The following is a 24,508-nucleotide window of genomic DNA, read 5'->3' as shown; positions in this document are numbered from 1 at the left end:
AAGATGCCACATAACAGTTGAGGTTACAGTTCACTTTATCAGCATTTCCTTTTAGCATGGTTGAGATCACATTCTGTTTGTTCAGAGGAACATCAGCGCTTATCACCTTTGTTATGCCTATTTTTTCTCTCATTGACTCAGGTGGGACCTGTTATGAAATAAATCTGTCACTTAGCTTATGCAACTCTCCACCAAAATATCACTTATTATGTACACAGTGTTGTTGCTTTACTTCTATAGGAGAGAATGATTTGATGAAACACATCATCAAGACAAGACCAATAATTAGATTCATTCAAACCTCTCACACAGCTTTTCTCCACTCTGATGAACTTGAGTTTACTGTGCATTTGGAAAGTTGAGCACAAATTTTTGTCAAGGATTTTCCTTTTCACTTTTGCTAACCAGAACCCACAGAGGATAAAAAGTCTGTCTGCTGGGGTTTTTCTGCTACTCAGAAGTACGACAGCAGATCTAATTCAACCTGCTTAGCACAGTAAAAAAAGCAAGTTCGGAGTCAGAAATGTGTAGACTAGTCTTAATGGATGTTTTGTTTTCTCAAAATCAGTGCCTCTAGTTCTAGAGGAGAACATTGAAACTACTTTAGAATATGACATAATCAGATATTTTCATTTGTCAGTGGTAATCAGCTGAACACTGCTAGGCAACCATATGGTTTTTTGCATAATATGCCAGTGCCCTTCTTTCCTGACCTGCTTCTGTGACAAAGTTTGAATGCTGCTGGCTGGATATGGAAAATATTAATGATACTACAAATGTCTTAAGCCAGTGGAGAGAGTTTGGGTACAAATGGGTGAAAAACAGAAAAAATAATTATTTTCCAGTTTCAGACAGAATCTGAAAAGGAGTGGGAAAGAGCACAGAGAAGCAGATTCTCATGGGGGCTGAATCTTCTGCTTGACACACAAGATTAAAAGAGGTGCAGCTGGTCATGGTCATGGGTGCAGTAGTGAAGGGATGACTCATCCCAGAGCCTCAGCTGAGGTCTTGCACACTCTTCCATATAGTGCTACCCTGCTGCATCCAGCTTGTACCTACTCAGAGTGCAGGGCTCAAACACTTTCCCGTGTTGGGTATTTGGGAGATGTAAGCCAAATGCACAAATACAGTCTCACTAGGAAAGAGGCTTTGGGTTCTTTCTTCACCCTGGGCACAGCCTAACAGGAAAGAGCTGTAGCTTTTTTTGCCTCTCAGTGTAGGACACTGCTTCCCAGGAGGTGCTGAAGGCACAGGGACATTTGAAGCAGCCTGAGATTGCATAGGTCTGTAGCAACTAGGAATGTGTAGCATGGAGAGAGAGCTAGTCTTGCTCTGAGTTGAGCTTGGAAGCTGGTAATGAATCTGATCTGCACCTTTGTTACATGTGCTGGGTACAAGCACTGACTGCAGCCTCCAGGCACCACTTCACCTGCCCTGCACCAGCCGTGGGTATCTGGGAGCTTCAGCTTCCCAGGCCAAGAACTGGCAACCCAAACTCTTCATTCTGGCTGCACAAGCCTGGACCTGTAGTGTTTTATTAGGAATCAAAAGCAGGGTTTTAATTGGCAATATGCTCCATGGTATTCTGCTAGTACTGACAAACAGGCCAATTTAATTAAATTGGGAGAATTTTTTTTATTAAGTTGTCTGGAGTTCAAAGATCTAGTTGTAATTCAAAGAAACATAACTGAAGCCAAATTCTCTCTCCTGGAGGAAAGGAAATACTTCTGAAATAAAGTCTTTGCAAACAGAATGCACTAGATTATGTTTTCAAAATATGCAAAGTGAATGAAGAAAAATAACTTTATGTATAAAAAACCTTATTCATGTTTTATAACCAATTAAAGAGCTGTTCTCTGAAAAGAATACCTTTTTCTGCATGGAAAAGAAAAAAAACCAAATGCATTCTTTCACAAATGCGATATGTTACTGAATATCAGTGCAATGAGAAAGCTTGAAAACTCAAACCAGCTAATTAGTAGTCTGGTCTACTAGACAGTAAAAGATTAGAAGTATGTTTGTCTAGAAGTTTTCTCAGATCTAGAACAAACTTATTGAACAGCAGCCCACAGTAACTGAAACTTCCATTCCTTCTTGGAAATTATTTCTGTGACAGAAATAGTTATCTGTATGTTTGCTCATCTCTCATCTCAAGCCATTTTGGCACTCCACATCTCCAAAACCAGTAAATGCTTCATGAAATTAGTGGGAGACAGAGGAGAGAAAACACAGCCAATGCAGCTGGGGAAAAATGCTACTGAATTCCAGCTTTTATAAGAATGCCACAAGGATCATAAGTTAGCATGGGTATGCAATTTTCTGTCTGTGTAAACCTGCATTCCAGCCAGAAAAATCAGAGGTGCATCTCTACACAGATGAGCAGAGCTTTAGCCATGCAATGCCATTAATACAATGAAAATTATAATGACAAAGCCCTTTTCATCTCCTTAAGACTTTCAGCTCAGTCTTTCTGATTATATGGCTGAAATTTTGCAAGTGCTTTTAATGTCCAAACCAAATTTGTTAAAGCCTAGATTACACCCAAATGCATATTGAAATCTATTTTTATTTTTCTGACTGCTAGAAATTTTCAAATCTAGTAATATAGATATGAAAAGAAACATATTTACCTACTTGCAGATTAAACCATAATTTTTTGAAGGTTCATCTTTCAGACACTGATACAAAATCTCACCATATGAGATATTCCCACTGTGATATTAATGCCACTGCAAGATGTCTGCAAAACTGCTTTACATAAATCCATAAATACATACATCTCCCTTGCTGGAGAAGAGATTACTTAAGAGGGTCAGAACCCAAGCTTGAAACTTCAAACCACAGAGTAATTAAAGTTAGAAGGCACTTTTGGAGGTCATCTGGTCCAATCCCTGCTCATTTTGCCACCTGAGTCTGCATGTGGTGGCTCTGATGGTAATCACAACTATAGATAGATACATGTGTATCCACAAGTGTTTAACATTTAGGGGGCTCTTTTTATGTCTCAAATTACTTGAAATACTTCTTCACAAAGCAGGAAGAGGGCAGAAATTACTGGTGCTAATAATAATTTATTAATTTAGATCTGGTTTTCTTAATAATCTATGCAAAGATCTATAAAATGGTATCTCACTCTACAATTACATAAAAACCTCATTCTACCAATGAGATTTTTACCATGTCAGGGGCTTCCTCCCTAGAAGAAACACGTATTAATCCAAATCCTGCATTGAAGTTTTTACTTGATTTATAACATTTATGTAGCTTTTTTGAATGCTAATTGGTGAGGAGTAACTTTAGCACAAACTGAGGCTGACACAAACTAAATGTTCAGGAATTTATTCTTCAGATCTTTGCCAGTATATTTGATCCATACATTTCTTTGCAATACTCTCTGGGCAACATTTAATCATTCTTGGTGCAAGTGTAATTCTTGTGGGCAGAGGTGCCCACTGCAGGTAGAACTGGGGTCACCAGTCAAGGGAAAAAGGATTAATGAAGTGATGCTCACTTCCGTTGTCATATCCTCCTTTATGGGCCCCTTAGCACTAAAGTCATTATTTCTGTACTGGAAATACATTGAAATTGTAGAAGAGGATATCTCTGCTGGGAAATCACTGATACATTAGGAAAACAATTTTTTTCCATCTTCTTTATTGATCCTTATTCAGAAGACATGGTCAAGCCCATTACTTAAATGTTTTGTTAATGTGTTGATACACTATTCTCTTATCAGTCCAAAGCCACAGAAGTCCACAATACAGTTCAGGAATCTATTTTTTTTTAAAATAGATTCAGCATGAATTTCTTTTCTTTTGTGCTTTCATTTCCCTGCAAGTAAGTTTGATGCCTATGTAAAAATAATCAGCACTTTAGCAAAATTTAAGAAATAATTATATTAATGGTATCTAACTCTTACATTATTATGCTTTCAAGCCTTTTGGCTTAAATTCTTTAGTTCAAAAATTAACATAAAGCATAGGTTACCCATTTCAAAACTACTGTGTTTTAGTTAGTTGCTAACACAGTCAACACTATAACTTTGGATGATCTCTGCTGTCATCTCTATATCAGAGACACTCTAATGTGATTGCCAGGAGACTCTTATGTAATATTTCTTGGAAAGATAGTACCATGTGTTGGTAAAGATAGGCCACGCATTATTTAATATCACAGACAGCAGCAATAATTTTACAGTCTAAATTGGGGGACAGATTGGGCACATCTTATTTAAGTAGTGAGCAATAACTCACTAAGGATGTCCCTTTGAAATAAGGTATTATTTCCTAATCCACAGGAACATGATTTTCATATCTTGTTACAAGGAATAGAAGGGAAAGCATACTCTTCTCTGGCAAAAAAAACTTCCATGGCTGGTGAGTCTTTCAGACTTCAGATATGAGGTCATATATTTAGCTCATCAAAATCTCTCTAGTTCCAGTGACTTTAAATGAGTTATACAATTTGTACCTGCTGTGACTCTGTCCTCTATGTCTTCTAAATATAAAAAATTAAATTTAACTATTACCAAGAATTTTGTTGTGAAACTTAACCTGAGTTAATTGCCAATATTTGCTGTTTACAAGCAGAATCAGAGTAGCCACTAAGTGCCTAAAGGGAAGGACCTGTAGCAGTACTGAATAACTAATAAACTAATTTAAAACTTAATTTTATTTATCAAAAAATCTGGGCAGTTTCATCTTTTATACAAAGTAGGCTACAGAGCTTTCAGCAAAGATTTAATAAACTACTTGAGCAAAAACCAAGTTTTCCATTGAAAGCACCAATGTTTTCTACATCTCAGGGAAGAACTGAAACATGGCTTGCCAGTTCACTCAACAGCACTGTTTAATTTAATGAAGAGTCAAGTTCAATTCATTCTCTGATGTGCATAGAAAATTGCCCTAATCTATAGGTCATACCTTATTCATGGTGATACTATGGTCACTGGGAAGGAAAGATGTATACCAGGTTCCCACTGTGCATACAGAGATGCTGTAGCCAGATGTGACATATGAGTATGTGGAGATAGCAGATGTGTAAGAGAATACAGTGTCTCTGGAAATATAAGTGTCTAAATTCTCCCTTGTTGACTCAGATTTTAGGTAAAAGTATCTTGATTGAAGCAGAAAATGTTTTCACAAAGCTGTGCCATGAATTCTCTTGTCCTGTTTGTGTTTCTGTTCTGTCCATTTGTCCTTGAATTAAATCCCAAGGCTATGCCCAGGACTGAGTTACTATTCTTGCCATAAAAAGGGCACCTATTTTCTCTTTTACTACTAAATGTTCATCACAAATACCCAACCTTCAATTTTCTTAGGACTGCAAATCATGTAATGCGAAGATTAATCTCTTCCCTAATCGTTTCCCACATCAAAGATGGGAACTTGGATGCTTTGCTTAGAGAGGAAAAGAGAAGATCCAGTTATCAGAAGTTCCATAATAGAAAATGAAGTTGAGAAATTTGGACTAAGAAATCACTGAGAAACTGTCTTGTAGTCCTACTCCTTCCACCTAGAATTGTGGTGCTGTTGCAATTACAATTCTGGATGGAGCTATAATGTTCCAGAAGAGCCTGAAATCCTGGATTTGCAGAGTTTTCAGCAAAGGTTGTTTCACATGGCCACAAGGGAGTATAATCTGTATTTTGGCCGTTTGTTTTACTCATGTAGTAAGGGAGGCTGAGGAAGTTAACAGGAGGAAAGAAAATAGTTTTGACCTCTACTCAGTGATTTGGGTGGGGTGGATTTTAGTTAGGTCATCTGTAGAAGATAGTTTATTTCCTAGGCACTGCTTCTGCTGCACCTATCATTCCATGTACTACACAAATTATGTAATGTAGTTAAAACTTTGGCAGGAAATCATTATTATTTAAAACAAAGCAAAGCTGAATTTTTCTAAGTCACAGAGGGACTGAAGTGTATCTGAAAATAATTATTAAAAGAATATTACAGTTCTCATAAAGAAATAGGTACAGCTGAAACACTTAAATTATGGGACTGACCACACAAGTCTCAAAATGGTTAAGAGCCAGAAATTACTAGAGGAGCACAAATGAGTGGTCCCAGCAATTACTTCTCAGTCATCTTTACTGAACATGAAGGCCCCAGACTGCCAGAAACCAGTCATTTCTGAAAACTGTGGCTGCCCTGAGATTTAAAAGCTGTCTGGATTCCTGTGAATGTTTACACTCTGTTCCCATGAAGAGATGATACCTGGCAACACAGCACCTATGGATCATGCTGTGGATTTTACAAGCTTTCTTGTAGTCATTCAGCAACTCCCAGTAACCTCACTGGTGGTTGTCAGCCATTTTGGGTAAAGCAGTCCAGTTCTTAAACCTCTTCCCAGACTTCTAAAATATTATATGGCAGTGGTGGTTTTGTATTCATGTCTATAAAACTGTCACTCATAGCAGACTGGTTTATCTTACAGTTCTTCTACATCTTGCCCAAGGCATGTACTCACATTTACTGCACCTAAGATGTAATAAATTTTTGCTCTTTGTAGCTATTGTTAAAGCATATATTTTCCATCTTTTCAGATTCAGCTGAATGTGGCTACAGCAAGTGTTTATAAAGAAAGGTTTAAAATTAAAAATTAACTTGGTTTATGTTTTGTTTTGTTCCTGTCAGTTCATGAAAATATTTTTCAAAAAGCCCTTTAGAGTGCATTTATTGAGAGTTCTAACAATAAAATTTCTAGTTTGTGGTATTTACTGTGTTTTCTAGTTCACTGTGCTGAAAAACTGTAGTGCAATTTTTGCATTGCACAACTGATTGGATTCAAGTCGTGAGTGACCATGAGGATTATTGTCCCTTTTAAAATATTTCTAGTGGCAACAAAATGGGCTCACAGCCAGTTGTCACAAAAATTACCAGAAACAGGGACCAGTGTTAGCAGCCCTGGCAAAGAACTAAAAGCTGAAATGTAGCACCCAGTCTAGAATCCGTTTCTTCAGCAGAACATTGAGATATGTTGTAAAATAAATTGATAAGGGATTTACATCTCCAGGTCTATCAGAACAGATTGTTGTTATTAAACAAAGCTGAATTACACCACATTATAAAACCTGTGGGTATGGAGAGGAATTGTATGTTACCTTGAGGGAGGATAGCAAAGAGATAAGAGAGATGAAGGAAACTTCTTTAGGCCAGTAAGGAATAGAAAGATAATTATAGAAACAAGCATACATCATTCATTTTGAACACCCTGAGCTTGAAGTGCAGCATATATACTTACAAGAGCTCTGGAGGAGTGTAAGATGTGATTGGATGATTCAGATAATCCTCCATAACTTAAGATGATTATTTCAATTTTTTTTTTTTGAGCTGGAATTTTGTATGACTGTATTTCTTTATATTTTATTTACTGGAGGTTATATAATCTACTTCTCTATCTGGTTTCACTGTGGTTATGGATACTCATGTTAGCAGCAAGCAAAAGCATTAGAAACAAACAAAAAATGGAGAAACAGCTACAGATATTCTTCTGCTTCATAGGGTTAGCTTGAGTTGATCTGCTTTATTTGAAGGTATCTAGCTATATCTAAGTGTAAAAGTTTTAATCTTGGAATTATTTCATCTTCAGAAGGTTTCTTTTTTGTTTCACATTCCTCTTTTTGCCACTCCCCTCCCATTCCCTTCCCTCTTCTTTTTTGATTTTTTTTTTAAACCACTCTATGCATCTCTGAATGTGAAATCTAAGGCATGATTTTTGCCTGCTGCTATTATTCAGCTCCCACAGATTTCTAATATAGCTAGCAAATCTCAAGAGAAGATGTAAAGGGTCATTACTGAAATGTGATTTGATTGGGTCTGTTTTAGTTTGAGCTCATTTCATTTTTTCTGGCTGTGTTTTATCTTATATAATTGTCACCTGTTAGTATTCCATGTGATATCTCTTCCCCAATGATGCACATTGCTTTTATAAAAGATTGCTCTAAAATCTCACTATAAATTAAAAGCTCAATTCTCAGTGAGTAAGATTAGGAAAACATGGATGCCTTCTAGCCATCTATTTAAACAATATTAACTCAAAAACCCCATTTCTATTGCTCGATTAGACTTGAGAAATGAAAAAAATAGGTTCTTGTTCTGTAATACCCTATGAGGCACTCATATTGGTGGTTTTGAAAAATTCTTGCACAATGTTTTTGTGCAATGATAATTTCACCCAGAAGGAAGTCACTTCTGGAATCAATCACTCACAATGTATTCATCTTCTCATCACTATCTGTCAATGTTTAAAAACAAACATGTGAGGTGCTAGAAATGTCAGCAGTTTTGCTTATTGAGTAACACTCCTGAGCATTTTTTTGAGATTTAAAATACCTTTTTCTTTTATTGGTCTACCAGTGTGAGCTATAAATTAAGTTAGGCTGAACATAAATTCAAGTTAAACTGAATATAAATCCTTATTAGAATTAAATCTGTCAGGGAATGTTTTCATTCTTGTCTTCTACATCTCAGTACACAGCAGAGCACTATAATGAAGTGTTCCTAGTATTGGGCTGGGAGCCAGGAACATGGAATGCTTACCCCAGATGAAGGACTAGTGTCCTTCTACTTGCTGTGCTAAACCAAGTGATACCTGCTCTGCATGTAAGTGTAAACCATTTTTACAACATTCATAAGCACATAAATGTCCCTTATTATTTGTGTTAGATGAAGACTGGGTATGATGCTAAATCATCTCATGATGGAGGAAGAAATAATCTCTAACAATTCCTTAGGGAATGACTTTGCATTGTGCTTACGAGCAACATTAAAGCCCATATTGTTGGTAAAGCAAGCGGGTCAGGTAAGTGTTTAGGGAGCCAGTAAAAAATAAATATGAAACTAATATAGGTTTATTCTGAGTGTATTAATAATTCTTACTTCTCTTAGATCATGGAAGTATCATTACTGGAATGTTTTTAGATAAAAATGTGTCTGAAGAAAGAGCTGAATGAACAGAAAATAGCTGCTCAATACATCTTTAATTACATCATGCTAACTCATTCACAAAATAAGAGTAAGCAAATGGTGAAAATTAAACTGGTTTTTTGTTGTTTCTTTTTTAAACAATGCTTCTGATTTAACTTCATTTTTAATGCACGGTAACCAATAGTAACCCATGTGTTCCTACATAAACCAACCTATATCATGCAAGACGCTGTTTGCACTCATGCTCATAAAACAGACTGTGCAGGGGTGGATGTGGAATTTAGTTCTGATAACAGGGTAGATGTGTGATACATTAAGAATGTAAGTGGCAAACTAATGTCTGTATGTCAGCTGAGTAGGAAAATCATCAACTATTCTGCAATTCCCCTATAGAATTTGTTTTGATGAACTTTCTTTGGTGATTGGTACTACCAGGATGGCTTCATCTCAGGATCTCCTTAATCATGTGGGACATATAAGCATACCAGCTTCTGGGTGAGGACTGTCAGCATCTCTGCTCTAAAATCCACCCAGGTAGAGTTTTTTACCTGTCACCCCATGCCTGTTTAACCTGGAGAAAAGGAGTCTTAGGGAGGACCCTATCACTCCCTGCATCTCCCTGACAGGAGGTTGTAGCCAGGTGGGGGTCAGTATCTTCTGCCAGGTAACAAGGGATATTACAAGAGGAAACAACCTCAGGTTGCACCAGGGGAGGTTTAGGCTGGATGTTAGGAAGAATTTCTTCACTGAAAGGGCTGTCAGGCATTGGAACAGACTGCCCAGGGAGGTGCTGGGGTCACCAGCTGGGAAATGTTTCAAGCCATGTGGATGTGATACTTGGGGACATAGTTTAGTGGTGAACAGGGCAGTGTGGGGTTAGTGACAGGACTCAATGGTTTTAGAAGCCTTTTCCAGCCTTAATGATTCCATGATTCTGTGCCTTTACCCTGCCATGCTGCATTCCAAGTCCATTTCTCAATGCCTCTGCAGTTGTAGTAGCCTTGTATTTCTCCACACTACACAGCAATGTCAGTAACTCATTCTCCATGGAATCATGGCTTGTTACTATTGTTTCAATAAAACTCTGGTTGTACCATACAAAAAGTCAAAAAAATTAGCCATAGATGCCTGGTCAATTAGATAAATGGCTGTGGCAGCTAAACCAAGTAAAATGAAGCTGTGGGCAGGTCAAGAGGAGTTCAGACCCAGCTGGCCTGACAAGCCTCTGTCCCGAGGCCATGCAGGCTCAGTGCAAAGCAGTGGCTGTGGTGTGTTGCTGGGCTGCAGCTGAATTCACACACGGTGGTTCCAAAAATCATCACATAAATTGTGATGCAAACTGCTACGTCTTACTTGCCTATTTATGCTGCTCTTTTCCAGAGACAAGTATATTCAGCTTTATGTGCAAGAATTTCAGAATCTTTTTTCTGAAAAAATGGTCAATTGTTTTAAAGATCCTAAGTAATAAATATTATGGTGACTCTGTAACTTTATTTTAGCGAGAAGAAACTGTGTATGGGCTCACTCAGTGTCTTATCTTTTTATTTCTCTATCAATCTCCAATAAGTAAAAGGTAAGGCACATAACATGCAAATTCTACCTAGCTCTGAAGTTTTTGACACTTGAGTGGGCTAGGCATGATGATCACTGCAAAGCCTATCTTCCCATCCTTTGCATTTGAATGCGACTATTAAGGCTCGTCAAAACACCAGGAAAGTAGGAGCAATTTCTATTCCATACACATACAAATATATATCTCCCAGAATTTTCTTTTTCCTCCACAAATATTTTGGCATACCTTTTTTGACTCTCATCAGCATTATAGAATTTTACTTTATAAATTGTCATTGCTCTGATTATGGTCAGAGAAGTTTTTCTTTGTAAAAGGAAAGAAAATTTTACAGAGAGCTACTAGAAACTTGTTTTATAAGTAGGTGTTATTCAGGGCTAGAGAAAGCTGGATGCTTCACAACTGGAAAAGGGAGCAAGAATAAGAACAATAACCAAGTACAAGCAGAAGCTAAGAGTGGGTTTGATTAATGTGTGTAACTGGCTACAAGAGTCAGAAGTAATCAGAAGTAATATGGGTGACATACTACTATGGATGACATATGGATGACACAGACATATTTCAAAAGCATTATTTTGAAACACTGCATGGGGAGCCAAGTTTATCCAGCACTAGTACCAATTTGTTTCAGAAATTCCTGGAGAGAAGAAACCATATTAATGCCTAAGACATGTAGACTCATGTAACTAGAGTTTGAAAATATATTTAGCACAGGGTGCTGAAGATGCTGCAGGGAATGATACAAAGTCCAGAAAGACATACAGTGGTGAAAATGTTTCCTTCAGTTCAAGAGATTATGTAAGAGGATTTTATTTTTTCTCCTTGTCTCCTCATCTCCTGCAGCTCTGTACTGTGGCTAAGTCAAAGGATCCACTAAATGTGGTGCAGAGACTGTTTCAGTTGAAAACCAAAGTGTCCATATATTCAGGCCACCGTGTCCAGTTCCCCATCAGGTTTCCTTGGCTCCATCAGAGCTCTGTGGAGCACCCACCATGGCATGACAGCAAAGAGCTTTAATGGTGAATCGATACAAGACCAAGCAGGGATGTTACCATCTGGCCTTACTAAGTCATCTTGGATTAGTCCATGCCCAGCTGTGGGGTCTCCCTGGAAGAGATGTAAGCACCAGCTATATGTGGTGTTGTTTATGGAGATTGTACTTGTTGTGAGCATTGAAGCAAGGTCCAGAAAGGAATTTAGGGTATCTGGACAAAGCATCATGGCAACTCAGAACAGGCTCATTGGCAAAATGCAGAGGGTTTCAGACCCCATTTTCTGTCAGTACAGGGGAGGCACCATGAGGCTTCAGAGATTTTGTTGGTCCTTTATGGATCTTACCCAAACTTCATAATCAGGAACTCTTTAAAAACAAGACTCTTTCCATGACTTGAGCAGATGCCGATGGGACCATCAGGTGAGGATGGACACCTGCAAACCCCTGAAAATAATGGCAGATGAACAGAAGCTGAGGATAAAGATTTTTACTAATCATAGCATATCTCCCACATGGATAGATCCATCTTCAGTTTTCCCTTGCTACAAATCCAGCAGCTTTTTATGAGCTACAGACTTATGCAGAATAACAGCAGAGTATTGATAAGAAGAAATTCCACTGGAAGCCACTGAAGTAAAACTTTATATGCACTTTATTCTCCTGAGATCCTGGGGAATTTGGCAAACACACCTCAGGATAATTTGTTAAATAAAGAACAGGTGCTATTCTAAGATCTACAGTTTTCCAGGACAGATTACCAAAGAAATAATTTAGAAGAGAGGACATAAATGGAATACATTTGCTGGCGAATGTTGCATTTTTAGCTTACATCTGTCAGATTTTCCAGGATTATGCTTTCCATACTGCCAGCTGCTCAGTATTCTTATCCTTGTGCAGAAAACCATGTTGGTAAACATTTAAACACAAATAAAAGTGTTCTCCTGGATAAAGGCTTGAATGCTTAAAACCCTGCAAAACTGAAGCCCAGCTTAGCTGCCTCAGCCTGTTTTTCAAGGTGTCATTGCAGACATGACATCTTTGTTAAAGAAATTCATTGTTTACATACCATTTGGAATTCTTACTCGTTAACTAAAAGGAGAGCTATTTAAAATACGCACTATTTATGATTGGACATAATTTGACTATTAAACTTCTGGGCTTTTTCATTAAATCCTTTCATTACTATTTTATTGAAGAGCTCAGAATATTGCAAATGCAGGTAATGATTGCAGGTAACAAATGTTTCTCATTTTTTAGTCTGAATATATATTGCATTGAATTTAATCACATCTATGCTTATCTACTATAGAGAGATGAAGAGAGATAGAGCTTTGGGGATGGTAACAGAAAAATTTATTTCACAGATATAGTACCTTTCCCCTTTCTTTTTCTTTCCTTCCTTAACAAACTGTGTAATTAAAGCTGCTAACAATTTTCCCTTCTAGTTTTCTCCTTAAGCCTTCACATACCCAGAACTTTTCCAAAGTTACCATGAGAGCTGAATTTCTTGGTTTCTGGCCAAAGATTAATTTTATGTCAAAGTCTGAAATAAAATCCACTTTTTGAAATCAGTAAGGCTAAAATTATTCCTATTTCTTTTTAAAATCAAATCTATATATGGGTTGTTTTCACACATGTAATCCCTAGATGAGTGAATAGTAAGTTTTGGAACTCATTATAGAAATAATCCTTATTAAGAAGTATGCCAAAGTGGTTGGCTATTAAGTGGTCAAAATGCATTAAGTGGGTAAAACAGTGGTTGAAAGTGGTTGGATATTAATATCAAGTAATTTAGAATTGCATAATTTAATTTCTAAGCAATGAACTCTCCCTACAGGTGCTGCTGGCATGTGGTGAGAGGAAAGATACACTGTCCTCACCTGGACAAAATAGCGGTACCTTAGATTTACAACCTTTTGACATCAAGGAGGCAGAGCTGTGGTTCTGGATCGCAATAACCAGTGCAGAGAATAATATTTTCATGTTGTTCACCACTGATTTCTTAAATACAGGTTTCAGAGCCTTGTTAGTTATGCTGGACATGGAATTTAGGAATTTGGCCTGAAAGATTTGTCATGACTTTAATCTCATGTGCTGCATTAGAGCCTTATTAAGGTTTTAAGTAATTTTAAGTGCATGCTATAAGTCTTTAAAGCAGCTTAGTGAGGTTTTTATCATTTCCTTTAGAAACCAGGAAATAAAATGAGAAAAGTAATTGTTAATGTATTTTTGATTGTTCTTGCCCCAAAGAGCTTACAAATATCCAATGTTTATTCAATACAATGTGGTCTGTGATACTGGTTAATTTTTTTGTTTCAGTAAAAGAGTAGCAATATTTGTAATTGTATTATAAGGACCTCCAAGTATGTTACTGTTGGTAACCTTCCCCTGTTTCAAATCTTCACCTTCCCAGAAAATAGTGACTTCTTTGCTCCATTACAAAATAAAATTGTAATACTCAAACACATTTGAGCCCTCACAGGCTGGAGGAGCAGAATGCATCATTTAAGTTACATATAGAGAATCCAAAAGGTATCTTTTCAATATTCAAGTTCAGCTATCAAGACAATTCTTGGCAGTGTAAATATTATTATATGGTTCACATGTCCCATCTTCTTTCTGAAGCCACTACCAGCTTTCTCACTTGTGTTTTTGTTCAAGTGTGGAATGTCTCTGGTCTCTGACTCCCAAAACACACCCAGGCTCTCTTCACTTCATGCAAATGGTTGCTCTTCATTTATCATCTTTGTTGATTTGAACATAATAACTCATCATCCCAATCCCTCCACTTGTTTTCTCTTTGAAGCAGGCTTATTTTCACTATGTTAAAAATGTTGTATCATTCCAGTCTTCATAATTCACTTCCAGAGCAGGTTCAGTTCTGCCTCTTATTGATAGCAAGTGTACAACCTTTCTGGACTTATAGCTGAAGTCCTTACTCTCTGAATTAAGTAACTCTAAGGACTATCAGTAATTCATCTAAGAAGTTCACGCTGACTGTAATTTAAATTATGTATCAATTATATGGTGGCATTCTTCATTCACTGACATTTTTATGCCTGTTTGCCTTTCCTGTTTTATCTGTTTGTGCCATGGTTTCACAGTTGTCTTGAAAATATTGTCCATTCCCAAAAATAAGCATGAGCTAATGGTCTACATATAGGATTATGTTATGGATTTTTGGGGGGGGGGGGTCAGGTGATTATTTTTCTGCAGAGAGAGTGAGTTTAAAAGCTTAAGTTTTGGAAGAATGGCCTTAGGGCTATAAAAGTAGAAACCAGAGGCATTAATCAGGGTAGCAGAGGGGAAAAGTCATTGTAGACTCCTTGATAAACTGTTTTCCCTTGCCTGCTTCAGTTTCTGCTGTCCACCTGATTGAAGCCCTTTTAGTGCTAATCTGTAGTGTGAAGTCTTTTGTGTCTTCACCAATTTTGGAGAGGAAGAGCAGATTACAAACTCTACCGCCCTTCCATGGGATGTACACAAAATGGCCAAGAGATAACTGATCTCTGTATGTGGTTGTCATGGGCACATCTCATTCTGCTTTGGTGACACACTTCTCCAGCTGTAGCAAACATATGTGTAGTTTAGTAGGTGTCAGAAGTGCATCACCTAATAATATATTGACTAATACATTGATTAGTTTAGTAAGGCTTTCTAGCATTATCTGATTAATTGCTCTTAATGGTTCTCTTTCTCGTTCTTTCTTCTGCTGTCTGTTTTTCTCTCTCTTGAAAAATAATCTAAGGGAATTAAATGAAAGTGGAATTCAGTGGATAATCCCCAATCTGTTCCAGCAGGCAGATTTCTGTTTGGATCTGAAGATATTTTGCTGTGGATTAACAAAAGCTTCATATGACCAGAACATGCTATTTGTGTTACACAATATAGCATTGAACCACTAGTGAAGAAAAACACTAATTTTTTCATATTACCTACTTAATTTTGGGGGGGTAGGAATTCTGGCAGAAGATTATTATGGGTATGCATGAGATCCCCTTTAAGGTGCATTTCTCATTAATGTATGGAACCAGAAGTATTTTTCAGCAGAACATGGAGCATTCAAAAAGTTGAAGATGATAAGTAGCTCAGAAAAAAAGGTAGTTTTCCATCTCAAGGGTTCACACCAAAGTCCAAGATGACATTCAGTAAAAAATACCATTTTATACATGATTACCTGCATCATTTGGAAAGAGCTAACGCAAGCATAAAAAGTAAATAACTTCTTATTCCGTTCCTTCCAAAAGCTCATTATTATCCTTCATTTATTTTAAATAGCTTTTTTACATATATTTATCTTTTGTTTATGGTAATAATCTGTGTATGTTGCTTTAGGTATGGTAAAAATGATATTTGTTTAATGTTTTGCGGCTGTCTGCAAATAGATGAATGTTCTCTTGTTAGACTAATATTTAGTTTTGTACACAATGGCCAGATTTCACAGCTAGGCCTACACATTATATTGTTCTTTACTGAAGATGTGTGAAAATGTCCTTCCACTAGATCTGAAAAAATAGAACTTAATCTCAAGGTATGAAAATCTGATTTAAACAATAGTGATTTTCTTTCTTAGTGGTGATTTGCTGTTGCACTAAGATTCTTGTATGGGTTACTGAATTTCTATTGCTTGCTTTCATTTTGCAGTAACCATAATGTAGTCATTACTCTGGGTCAAATCAGTGATATTTTGTGCCATGTATTTTGCACCTGGCAGCTGCCAATAGCAGAGGATAAGAGCAACGTATAAGGGCAGAAATATCCCTGGTGAAGTGTCTCCTCTTCCAGAAACATGCACCTAGAGATTTCCTATAATGAAATGCTATCAGTGAATTTAATGGATTTTAATGGATTTTAAAATATTTTTCATCTCTTTGAATCTATAAATATTTGAGCTGTGCACCATCTCACTTTTTAAAAAAAATCATTTTTGTAAGTTTTCAGCCAGGGATAATTTCACTGCATACTCTATGCCTTTTATATAAGAGAGAGCAAGTAAAGCTGCTGTAGTCAACTTTTTCTGTGTTGCTTAGGACATCACGTGAAAAAAACTTTATGCAGCTGAGGTATTCATTTACATGGGAAGGTATTTGTTACATTTCTCTTCTGCTTATGCAGTCACTGGTAGTTTTCATCAGCATTAAAGCCTCCTTTTTTTGACAGCAGTTGTGTTGAAAATATTACTGTTATATAAATAAGAGGATATCGTGTGTCAGACTGACTGACAAGACTCACATATTAATTTCCTGTCACAACTATACAAATTCCCCAGAATCACACTAGATATAATCCTCACTATTCTCTCAATAGTTTTCTTCAACCTACCACCATTGCCCCTCTTTTACCTCAGTTTATCTGAGCCAGTTGGCAGGTGTCGGAACTTATGAAAATATGTACTCACTATCTCCCTCTACCATCCTCTTTTCATATGGATGAAAAAAAAAATATAGGTCTTTTGTAAATTTCTCCCATTGAAGGAGATGGTTACACATTCTGATATAAATAAATTAAGTTCTAACCGCTTCATATTACAAGTTTAAAAGCAAGTAATATTATTTTCTGTTTTGCTATTTTCTCCAATTTCTGGCTTAACGCAAAGCTAAACTTCTTCTTAATTAGAAGAATCAAATACTTCTGGACATCAAAATAGGAAACCAGACCCAATTCAAACAGCAAAGCTCCTACTTACTGCACCAAGCTCTTCTGAGGCAGGCGCTCACATAAATAAAACACCTGTAAAGACATTACACCTCCATAGGTATACACTCTAGGTGAATTCAGACTCTCATGCTCTGCTTTTTATAGCATCATGACAACTTAGGCCATAATCCATTATCACAAGGAAGCATGCAATGAATCCTAAGTTTAAAGTCATCAAAAGTCACTCACCATATTGAGTCTAAAAAGTACATCTAGAATGGAAACTTTATACTGTTCCTTTCTTATCTCTCCATCACCAAAAATATCTCTTCACCCTGGTTATTTTGTGTTGAATATTTTCCCTAGGGGAAGTTGTAGTCTCTAATTTCATCGGTGCTGAATGAGTTTTAGTCTCATTCTATGAGAAAGGATCTTCCTTGCCTGATAATAGTTATAGTTACCTGACTGTGGGGATGAGCTCTTTTTTTCTGGAATTTATGGTTCTTTCCTGGTACTTTCTGCAGTCTTTTTATTCATTGTATAAGGAATTTATCTTGTTCTAAGTAAATAGCTTCCTGCTTTGAGCCCCGAAAGTTTACATCTACTTCCAGTGAAGGTATCTGGATGTCCATTTCTATCATCAGCTGTCATATCTTTTCTGAAAATAAAATGAACACATCTCTTTCTCCTATATTGTCAAAAAGCCTCCCTGGTTCTTGTTCAGAACTTCCATTAACAGAAAACAACTCATTTTCTAGAATGGAGAAATTCCTTTGTGTCCAGAGGGCCAGGAAAAGACCTATGTGCCACTTAAGATCAATTTACATTACAGTCTGTGAGCTGGAGTGTAAAGTTTTAGCTGATCATCTGTATAGAATAAAAAAGAAGGATTGAAGGAAAAAATATTTAAAGGTATTGTAAATCAGTTAGCTGGAATGTAGGTTGAGAGCTTTCTGCAAAGCATTATGCAGTGTAAGGAACACTTTTTGGAGATCCTTACTGAGTTATAATTTAACTTTGGGTGATTTCCCAGTTCCTAGCTGAGCACAAAACTACCTGTAAGAATCTATACTGGGTATGTCCTGGCTTTTCCTTCAGCAACAGACTGACTTCAGTGGAATAGGGATTACCGAGAGGATAAAACAAAGCCTGTCATGTGAGAAGATTCCCAGAACTGTTGAGATTTTCAGCATTAGGTGTCAATAGGGTGTTGGTTTCTTAGTAGGCAAAACTGAGAAAATGGACAATTATATCTTATCATTTGCATTAAAAGAAATTTTTATTGCAATAGAAATCTGTTTCAAAAAGTACAACACTAAATAGGCTATGGAACATGAAAATGAAAAAAAAAAACTCCTTCAGATCTGACAAACTATGTCAGGTTTTGGCAGTTTTTTTCTTAATCTGTGTATTTATATATATTTGTTGAGACTCTCTTCAGTGGTGCCCAGCAACAGGACAAGGAGTTATGGCTGTAAACAGAAACACAAGAAATTCCACCTCAACATGAGAAAGATCTTCTTTGTGGTAAGGGTGGCAGAGCACTGGAACAGCTACCCAGTGAGGTTCCTGGAGTCTCCCTCTCTGGAGAGATCCCAAACCCACCTAGACAGGTTCCTGTGTCACCTGCTCCAGGTGACCCTGCCTTGGCAGGGGGGTTGGACTGGATGATCTCCAGAGGTCCCTTCCAACCCTAATTATTCAGTGATTGTGTGATTTTCTGAACTTGAATTCACATTAATCAAGACCCCAGCTTCCACTTTGTTCTTCACTTGCAGTCTTACACAAGTCACTGCCAGTCTCACACAAGCCACCTCTTTTTCTGCATTAAAGTTTTCTGTGGGTGGAGCTGCAGGTACAACGGTTTGCAAAGCTGCAGGTCAGACTGTACTAACAGAGAACTCCAGTAGACTCCAGTTATTCTGATGAAAGCTAAAAATAAGTAATCAAATGATCACCCTGATGGAATCTCTGTATGTAGTTGTATATAGAATTTTTACAGCTGGAGTGGCTGATACTCCCTGTAACAAGGGGAAGGCTGGAGGGTACTGAGCCAGCTTCGAATGAGCCAGTCCATCTCTCTCTGCAGGACAGTGCCAGTCAGAGCTACTGACCTTAAAACTGCCTCTGCTTTGGAGCTCACTTGAATGTATGTCTACAAGTTACTGTAAAAAATCAACCATCCTATACGCATGTTACTGCTCAGCTGTGTCTAATGCTTTATCTAATAATTTAATAATTTATTTTTCAATTCACAATTCAGTTTTCTATTGGAGAAAGTGGTGGTCATTACTTAAGAATATAGGAGTTTAATTGTACTGGGACTGAGATTTAGAAAGAGTTCCCCTTGACAAGACATTTGCTTCTTTTCCTTTCATCCATTCACTCCTATTCTTCCCTTTTAAATTTTTGTGCAACTGTTACAGAATTTAGTGACCTATGTCAATAAAGCAAATGTAGCATAAAGGAAAACAATGCAACCACAATCCAAATCAACAAGATACTTTTTCCAGATTACCATTAATCATGAACATTTTAAACTTAAGACCCTAAAGCATTATTTGAATGGCCATGAAGAAGACATTTAATATCAATAATATGAGAAATATTATATTAAAAGAGCAAATTAATTTCCTAAGGTATTTTTACTGTAGTTAGTTTCTGTGGTTTTTTATTACCAGCTTTCACTTTTTAGATTTTTAAAGATGCAGACTTTTCAAGAGACAACTAACATCGCTTTGAGTACTCACTGGAGTATTTTGCAATACATGAGTTTTGACATGCAGGTTATGTTTAGGTGGTTTAGTCACTCCAGCAGAAGTTAGTTAAAGGGTTTAATCCATATTTCTAAATCATATATTTTCAAGTAGGGAAACAGTGACTGTAGTCTTTTTTTGCTCCATTAAGTTAATTATAATAGAATTAAACTTAATTTTCAAATCTACTTTAGGTCAGTAGTTTTGGTACTCTTTTTATGACAATAATAGTTGTTCTGAGTTTGTGTCCCAGTATTACAGCTCACAGCAGTCAGGAGTTCAGCATGGCTATGAAAAACTCATAGGTAGACTCATTCTCCTGTTCCCCCTGACATGCTCAAGTAGTGCAGGTCCTGTGTCCACACAGCCTTAGCTGTGCTGATACAAACACTAGAGTATATAAAATATTCAGTTTCATAATATCATAGATAAGGACGAAGTCATATTTTAATAGCACTTAGATTCACATCTTCTGTGATGATGCCTCTTTAAAGGGGACCAATCCTTGTGAGGTGAGGAATTGTCTCTTGCTGAGCAGCTCCTTATTCCAGTAATGAGACCTCTGGCTTAGTGTTAGTGTAGTATACTGTGTATTGGAAGTGTATGAAGAACTACAGCTGCAGGATTAACGCCAAACTGATGTTAGCAAGTTTTACAGTAATTCTAAGTGACTGTCCCTCTGAGGGATAATCTTTTAGTCCTTTTTATTATAACACATCACTTTACAAGAGCAAAACAATTTTATTTACACCCATGTTCAGTAATTTATTAATTAAAAAAAAGTACTCACTTAGACACCAAACTATTTTGATGCTAAAATGATAGCTTTATTTAGGGGGTTTTTTGGATCAGTCTTGACAGTCTTCTGTTTTAGGCATGTAGCTGCAGCGTAAAAACATTGCCATGAAACTATTTGGGCACTAACAAGTGAAAAAAAAAAAGTCCCACATTTCCCACCTGAACATTAATTTCCACTGTATTGTGTAGCTTTTTCTGGCAATTTGTTAAAGCTCTGCAAAAATAACTGATAAACTCCACATATAAATAGCGTGTAGAGTACAGCATTAAAAAATTTTGAAACTTTGCTGGTGAGTTCTATTGCATGTAATGTTTTAAATACGTATTGTATGTTCAATAAGGACAATCAGATAAGTAGTTCCAATTAAACCACATCAGGTGTACAATTTTTTGGTTTTTAATAATAATTTTAAATAGTCTCTGGATCCAAAAATTTTTATATACAAGTTTTAGAAACTGGGAGCATGATCTGACTAATTTTCATTGAACATAGCTCCCAAGTCCATGTGGTGGACTGCACACTGCTGTTACAGTAATCTGACGGGTAAGATGATGAGGGAACTTTATGCAAGGAGTTTGCAGTCCGGTTATGAATATCAAGAAGCCAACTGTAAGAAAGCACTTCCTAAAACTTTAGTGTGCCCTATTGTAAGGATGTATTTTGTGCATTTAATAAAACTGATACAAATTCTGTAAAGGTAAAATACCGCAGTGTTGTAAAATGACATTTGATCTGAATTCATTCAAATCATGATTTACTGAAGTCAATGCTAGTATTTTAGCTACTTCTATTACTGCCTGAGTGATGTCTTAACTCTCCTCTTCTGTCTTCAGTCTTCTAAATATTAACGATTTTGCAACAATAAATTTCTCTATATAGTAATTTTTTGTATTAATAGAGTTCAAACTTCTGCACAGCAATGGTAATCAAATGTGTTCAATTACTTTGATCAGATTCTGCAAATACTTAAAGTTCTGTGTGTATTCTGATTGATGTCAACACATTTATTCAGATGTTTAACATGGAGCACCTTTATTAGTGTTCAGTTGGCCCTTCAGAATTTCAGTGTCCAAGAAAAGTGACACACAATATAATAGTCCCGTCCATCTGAAGTGTTTGATGAGTTTTTAACACAGAAAACCTTTCATCTTGGCTATAAATAAATGGTATCTAAGTTCAACTTTTATAACTCTGTCTTGGTCCTTGAGTTTCCAAAACTAATAATAAGGTTTCTTTCAAAATGGAGGAGGAAAATGTCCTTATTGTTAGAGTTAAAATCATATTTGTATGCTGACTTATTTGAAATGTTTCTGTAAAGCACTAAGAAGAATTTTCCCTTGTTGCTATTATTTCTCTGTCTATGATTTATTCTTTAAAATTATGAGGTTGGTAGGTTGTTAGAGGAAACCATCTTGGCTATCAGATACATAGCTGTGAACAGAATACAGAACTTTTTGCTGAGATAAAACTTTAAGTTGCATTATGAAGGGTTTCTTTTAAAGCCTATGAAATAATTTTGGCAAAATTACTCACAGGCAATGTTTTTCTGAAAGATGAGTGAAAAGAAGGAAGTGTGCTAAAATAAGTATCTGGGATTATTTTAGTGGAAGTTTTATGTCAAAATAATATGAAAGTCCATGTCATAAAATCCTGTAAAAATTTAATTTTCCATTTCTGTGTTCGGGTAGTTAACCATAACTGGTTCTGTAAGGGTCAGACATACCTCACACCTGTCTTACTCCCAACACCAAAGTACCCTCATGGTGGACTCACTGAGCTTTATTTCATTTTCTACTCAATTTTCAACCATTTTTAGTTTCTTCTCACAGGAATTCTTTACAAAGTTCTTTTTGTGGGAAAAAGTTACTTGAAAACCCAGCAATTAAATTTCTCTGGCCAATCATTTTGGCCTTTTATTTGGTTTAGATCTAAGATCCTACCACTGCTGGTATGAAGTCTGATTTTTCTTAAATAAAAAACCCAGAAAGAACTCACTTTTTGGTATGGTTGTGTCCCGGTGGAAGGAAGGAAGGAAGGAAGGAAGGAAGGAAGGAAGGAAGGAAGGAAGGAAGGAAGGAAGGAAGGAATTCGGAAGGAAGGAAGGAAGGAAGGAAGGAAGGAATTCGGAAGGAAGGAAGGAAGGAATTCGGAAGGAAGGAATTCGGAAGGAAGGAAGGAAGGAATTCGGAAGGAAGGAATTCGGAAGGAAGGAAGGAAGGAAGGAAGGAAGGAAGGAAGGAAGGAAGGAAGGAAGGAAGGAAGGAAGGAAGGAAGGAAGGAAGGAAGGAAGGAAGGAAGGAAGGAAGGAAGGAAGGAAGGAAGGAAGGAAGGAAGGAAGGAGAAAGAAGGTAAATTTGAGGAGCCTGTGTGAATCCAGCATTAGTAGTAGCAAAGAGAGTGGGCACTAACGTCTTGAAGATATTAGTGACCACGTCTTATGCAGCTGTGGGGAGCAGTCTATTGCCTCTTAAAAGGCCACACGCTTTGCTGTGCAGAGATATTTTCTCATCTAACCTGTTAAATGCACAGTCCACACATTTGTGCAGGAATGTCTGCTCCAGCGCAATGCTTGGCACTGCAGCAGTACTCCCGCCCTCCACTTTCTGCTCATCCACATATGAACTCCTGCTTCCTCTGCTGTTGGGATTTTTACCCTTTTCCATTTAGGTATCCGATGCACATATGCAGCATGCACAGGTTGTCTGTCAGCAGAGCGTGTCGGGTGTGGGGGGAAATGCTGTTGGAGACATTCAGCTCATGCGAGTCCGAAAACTATCTCATCCCCTGGGGAGCCGCGGCCGCCCGCACGGGAGGGATGTGCCGGGCCGAGGGGCTGTGAGGGACCCGACGGGCTAAGAGGGACACGGGAAGGCTGTGAGGGACCCAGGAGAGCTGTGAGAGACCCGGGGGAGCTGTGTGGAACCGGGGGGACGTGTGCGGGACCCGCATCCCTGTCCTTGGTGCTCAGCCCTGCCCGCCGCTCGCCGCCGCGCAGCCCCGCACAGCCATGATGAGGCTGCCCGCTCCGTGAAAACAAGCAGGAATGCAAGGACATTCTGCTCACAAAACACAGCTGCCGTGTAACTCCATGCACCGGAGCAAGCAATTAATTCAGAGATAAAAGGCTTCATTAATATGGTACCAAATTCTATGAGCACCCCGGCACGTACCACCGTCACACACACCCGCTGCTCGCCCTCCCTTGTCCATGTCAGAGCGACAACAATTTTAAGAGAAATAAAACATTCTAAGATCTCAGCTGCTAGGAGATACACGAATGCAATGCCACTATCCAAACCTCTGGTATTGTCACCACAGCTCAGCAAATTCGCAGATTCTTCACCCCCCAGCCCTCCCTCTCCCCCCACCCTCCCAAACAGAATCAGAAAACACATCTTACCTCTGGATGAGAGAGAGGATCAGAAGTGCCCACACCATCATTTTCAGAGAAAATGCAGGATTCAAGGATGCAGTGCTCCCCAGGCTTGTTGGATTTGGAGGAATCATCTCTATTCCACCCCCCCCCCCCCCCCCCCCAGCTTTTTCCCCCCTTTCCTCTTGGTTGCAGATGGATCCGTCCCCTTCTTTAATTTTTTTTTTTTTTTTCGGTAGTAGTTCTCCCTCCTCCCTACCAGGTCCCGTCAGTAGGATGAGACATTGTGCCCAGCTGCGGGAATTAATATGCAGGGGGAGAGAATTTAGATCTGCTCAAGCCCTTTGCAGATATAATCAGAAAACGTCACCTCAGGCAGCAGGCAGCTTCCAAATCTAGGGAAATAACATAATTTGGAGAAAAGGAAAAAAATAAAACGCAAACAAAAAGCA

The 24,508-nt window shown here is 37.7% G+C and overlaps 1 protein-coding gene across 2 annotated transcripts in view; it reads right to left on the bottom strand.

The window, feature by feature from the left end:
* GABRG2 (gamma-aminobutyric acid type A receptor subunit gamma2) overlaps positions 1-24,190 on the bottom strand; it is a 67,622-nt gene extending 43,432 nt beyond the window's left edge. The window contains exon 1 of one of the 2 annotated variants that reach the window (XM_069029147.1): positions 24,084-24,190. In XM_069029147.1, the coding sequence (XP_068885248.1) occupies positions 24,084-24,190 (107 nt within the window). The remainder of the gene's footprint in view (positions 1-24,083) is intronic. The other variant, XM_069029148.1, reaches the window with a different exon arrangement.
* Positions 24,191-24,508: the final 318 nt, after the last annotated feature.

The sequence above is a fragment of the Aphelocoma coerulescens genome, chromosome 13, assembly GCF_041296385.1.
Source record: "Aphelocoma coerulescens isolate FSJ_1873_10779 chromosome 13, UR_Acoe_1.0, whole genome shotgun sequence".
In the NCBI taxonomy this organism is placed as follows: domain Eukaryota; kingdom Metazoa; phylum Chordata; class Aves; order Passeriformes; family Corvidae; genus Aphelocoma; species Aphelocoma coerulescens.
Note: the sequence above shows the minus strand (reverse complement) of the source record. Positions and strands in the feature narration are given on the sequence as shown.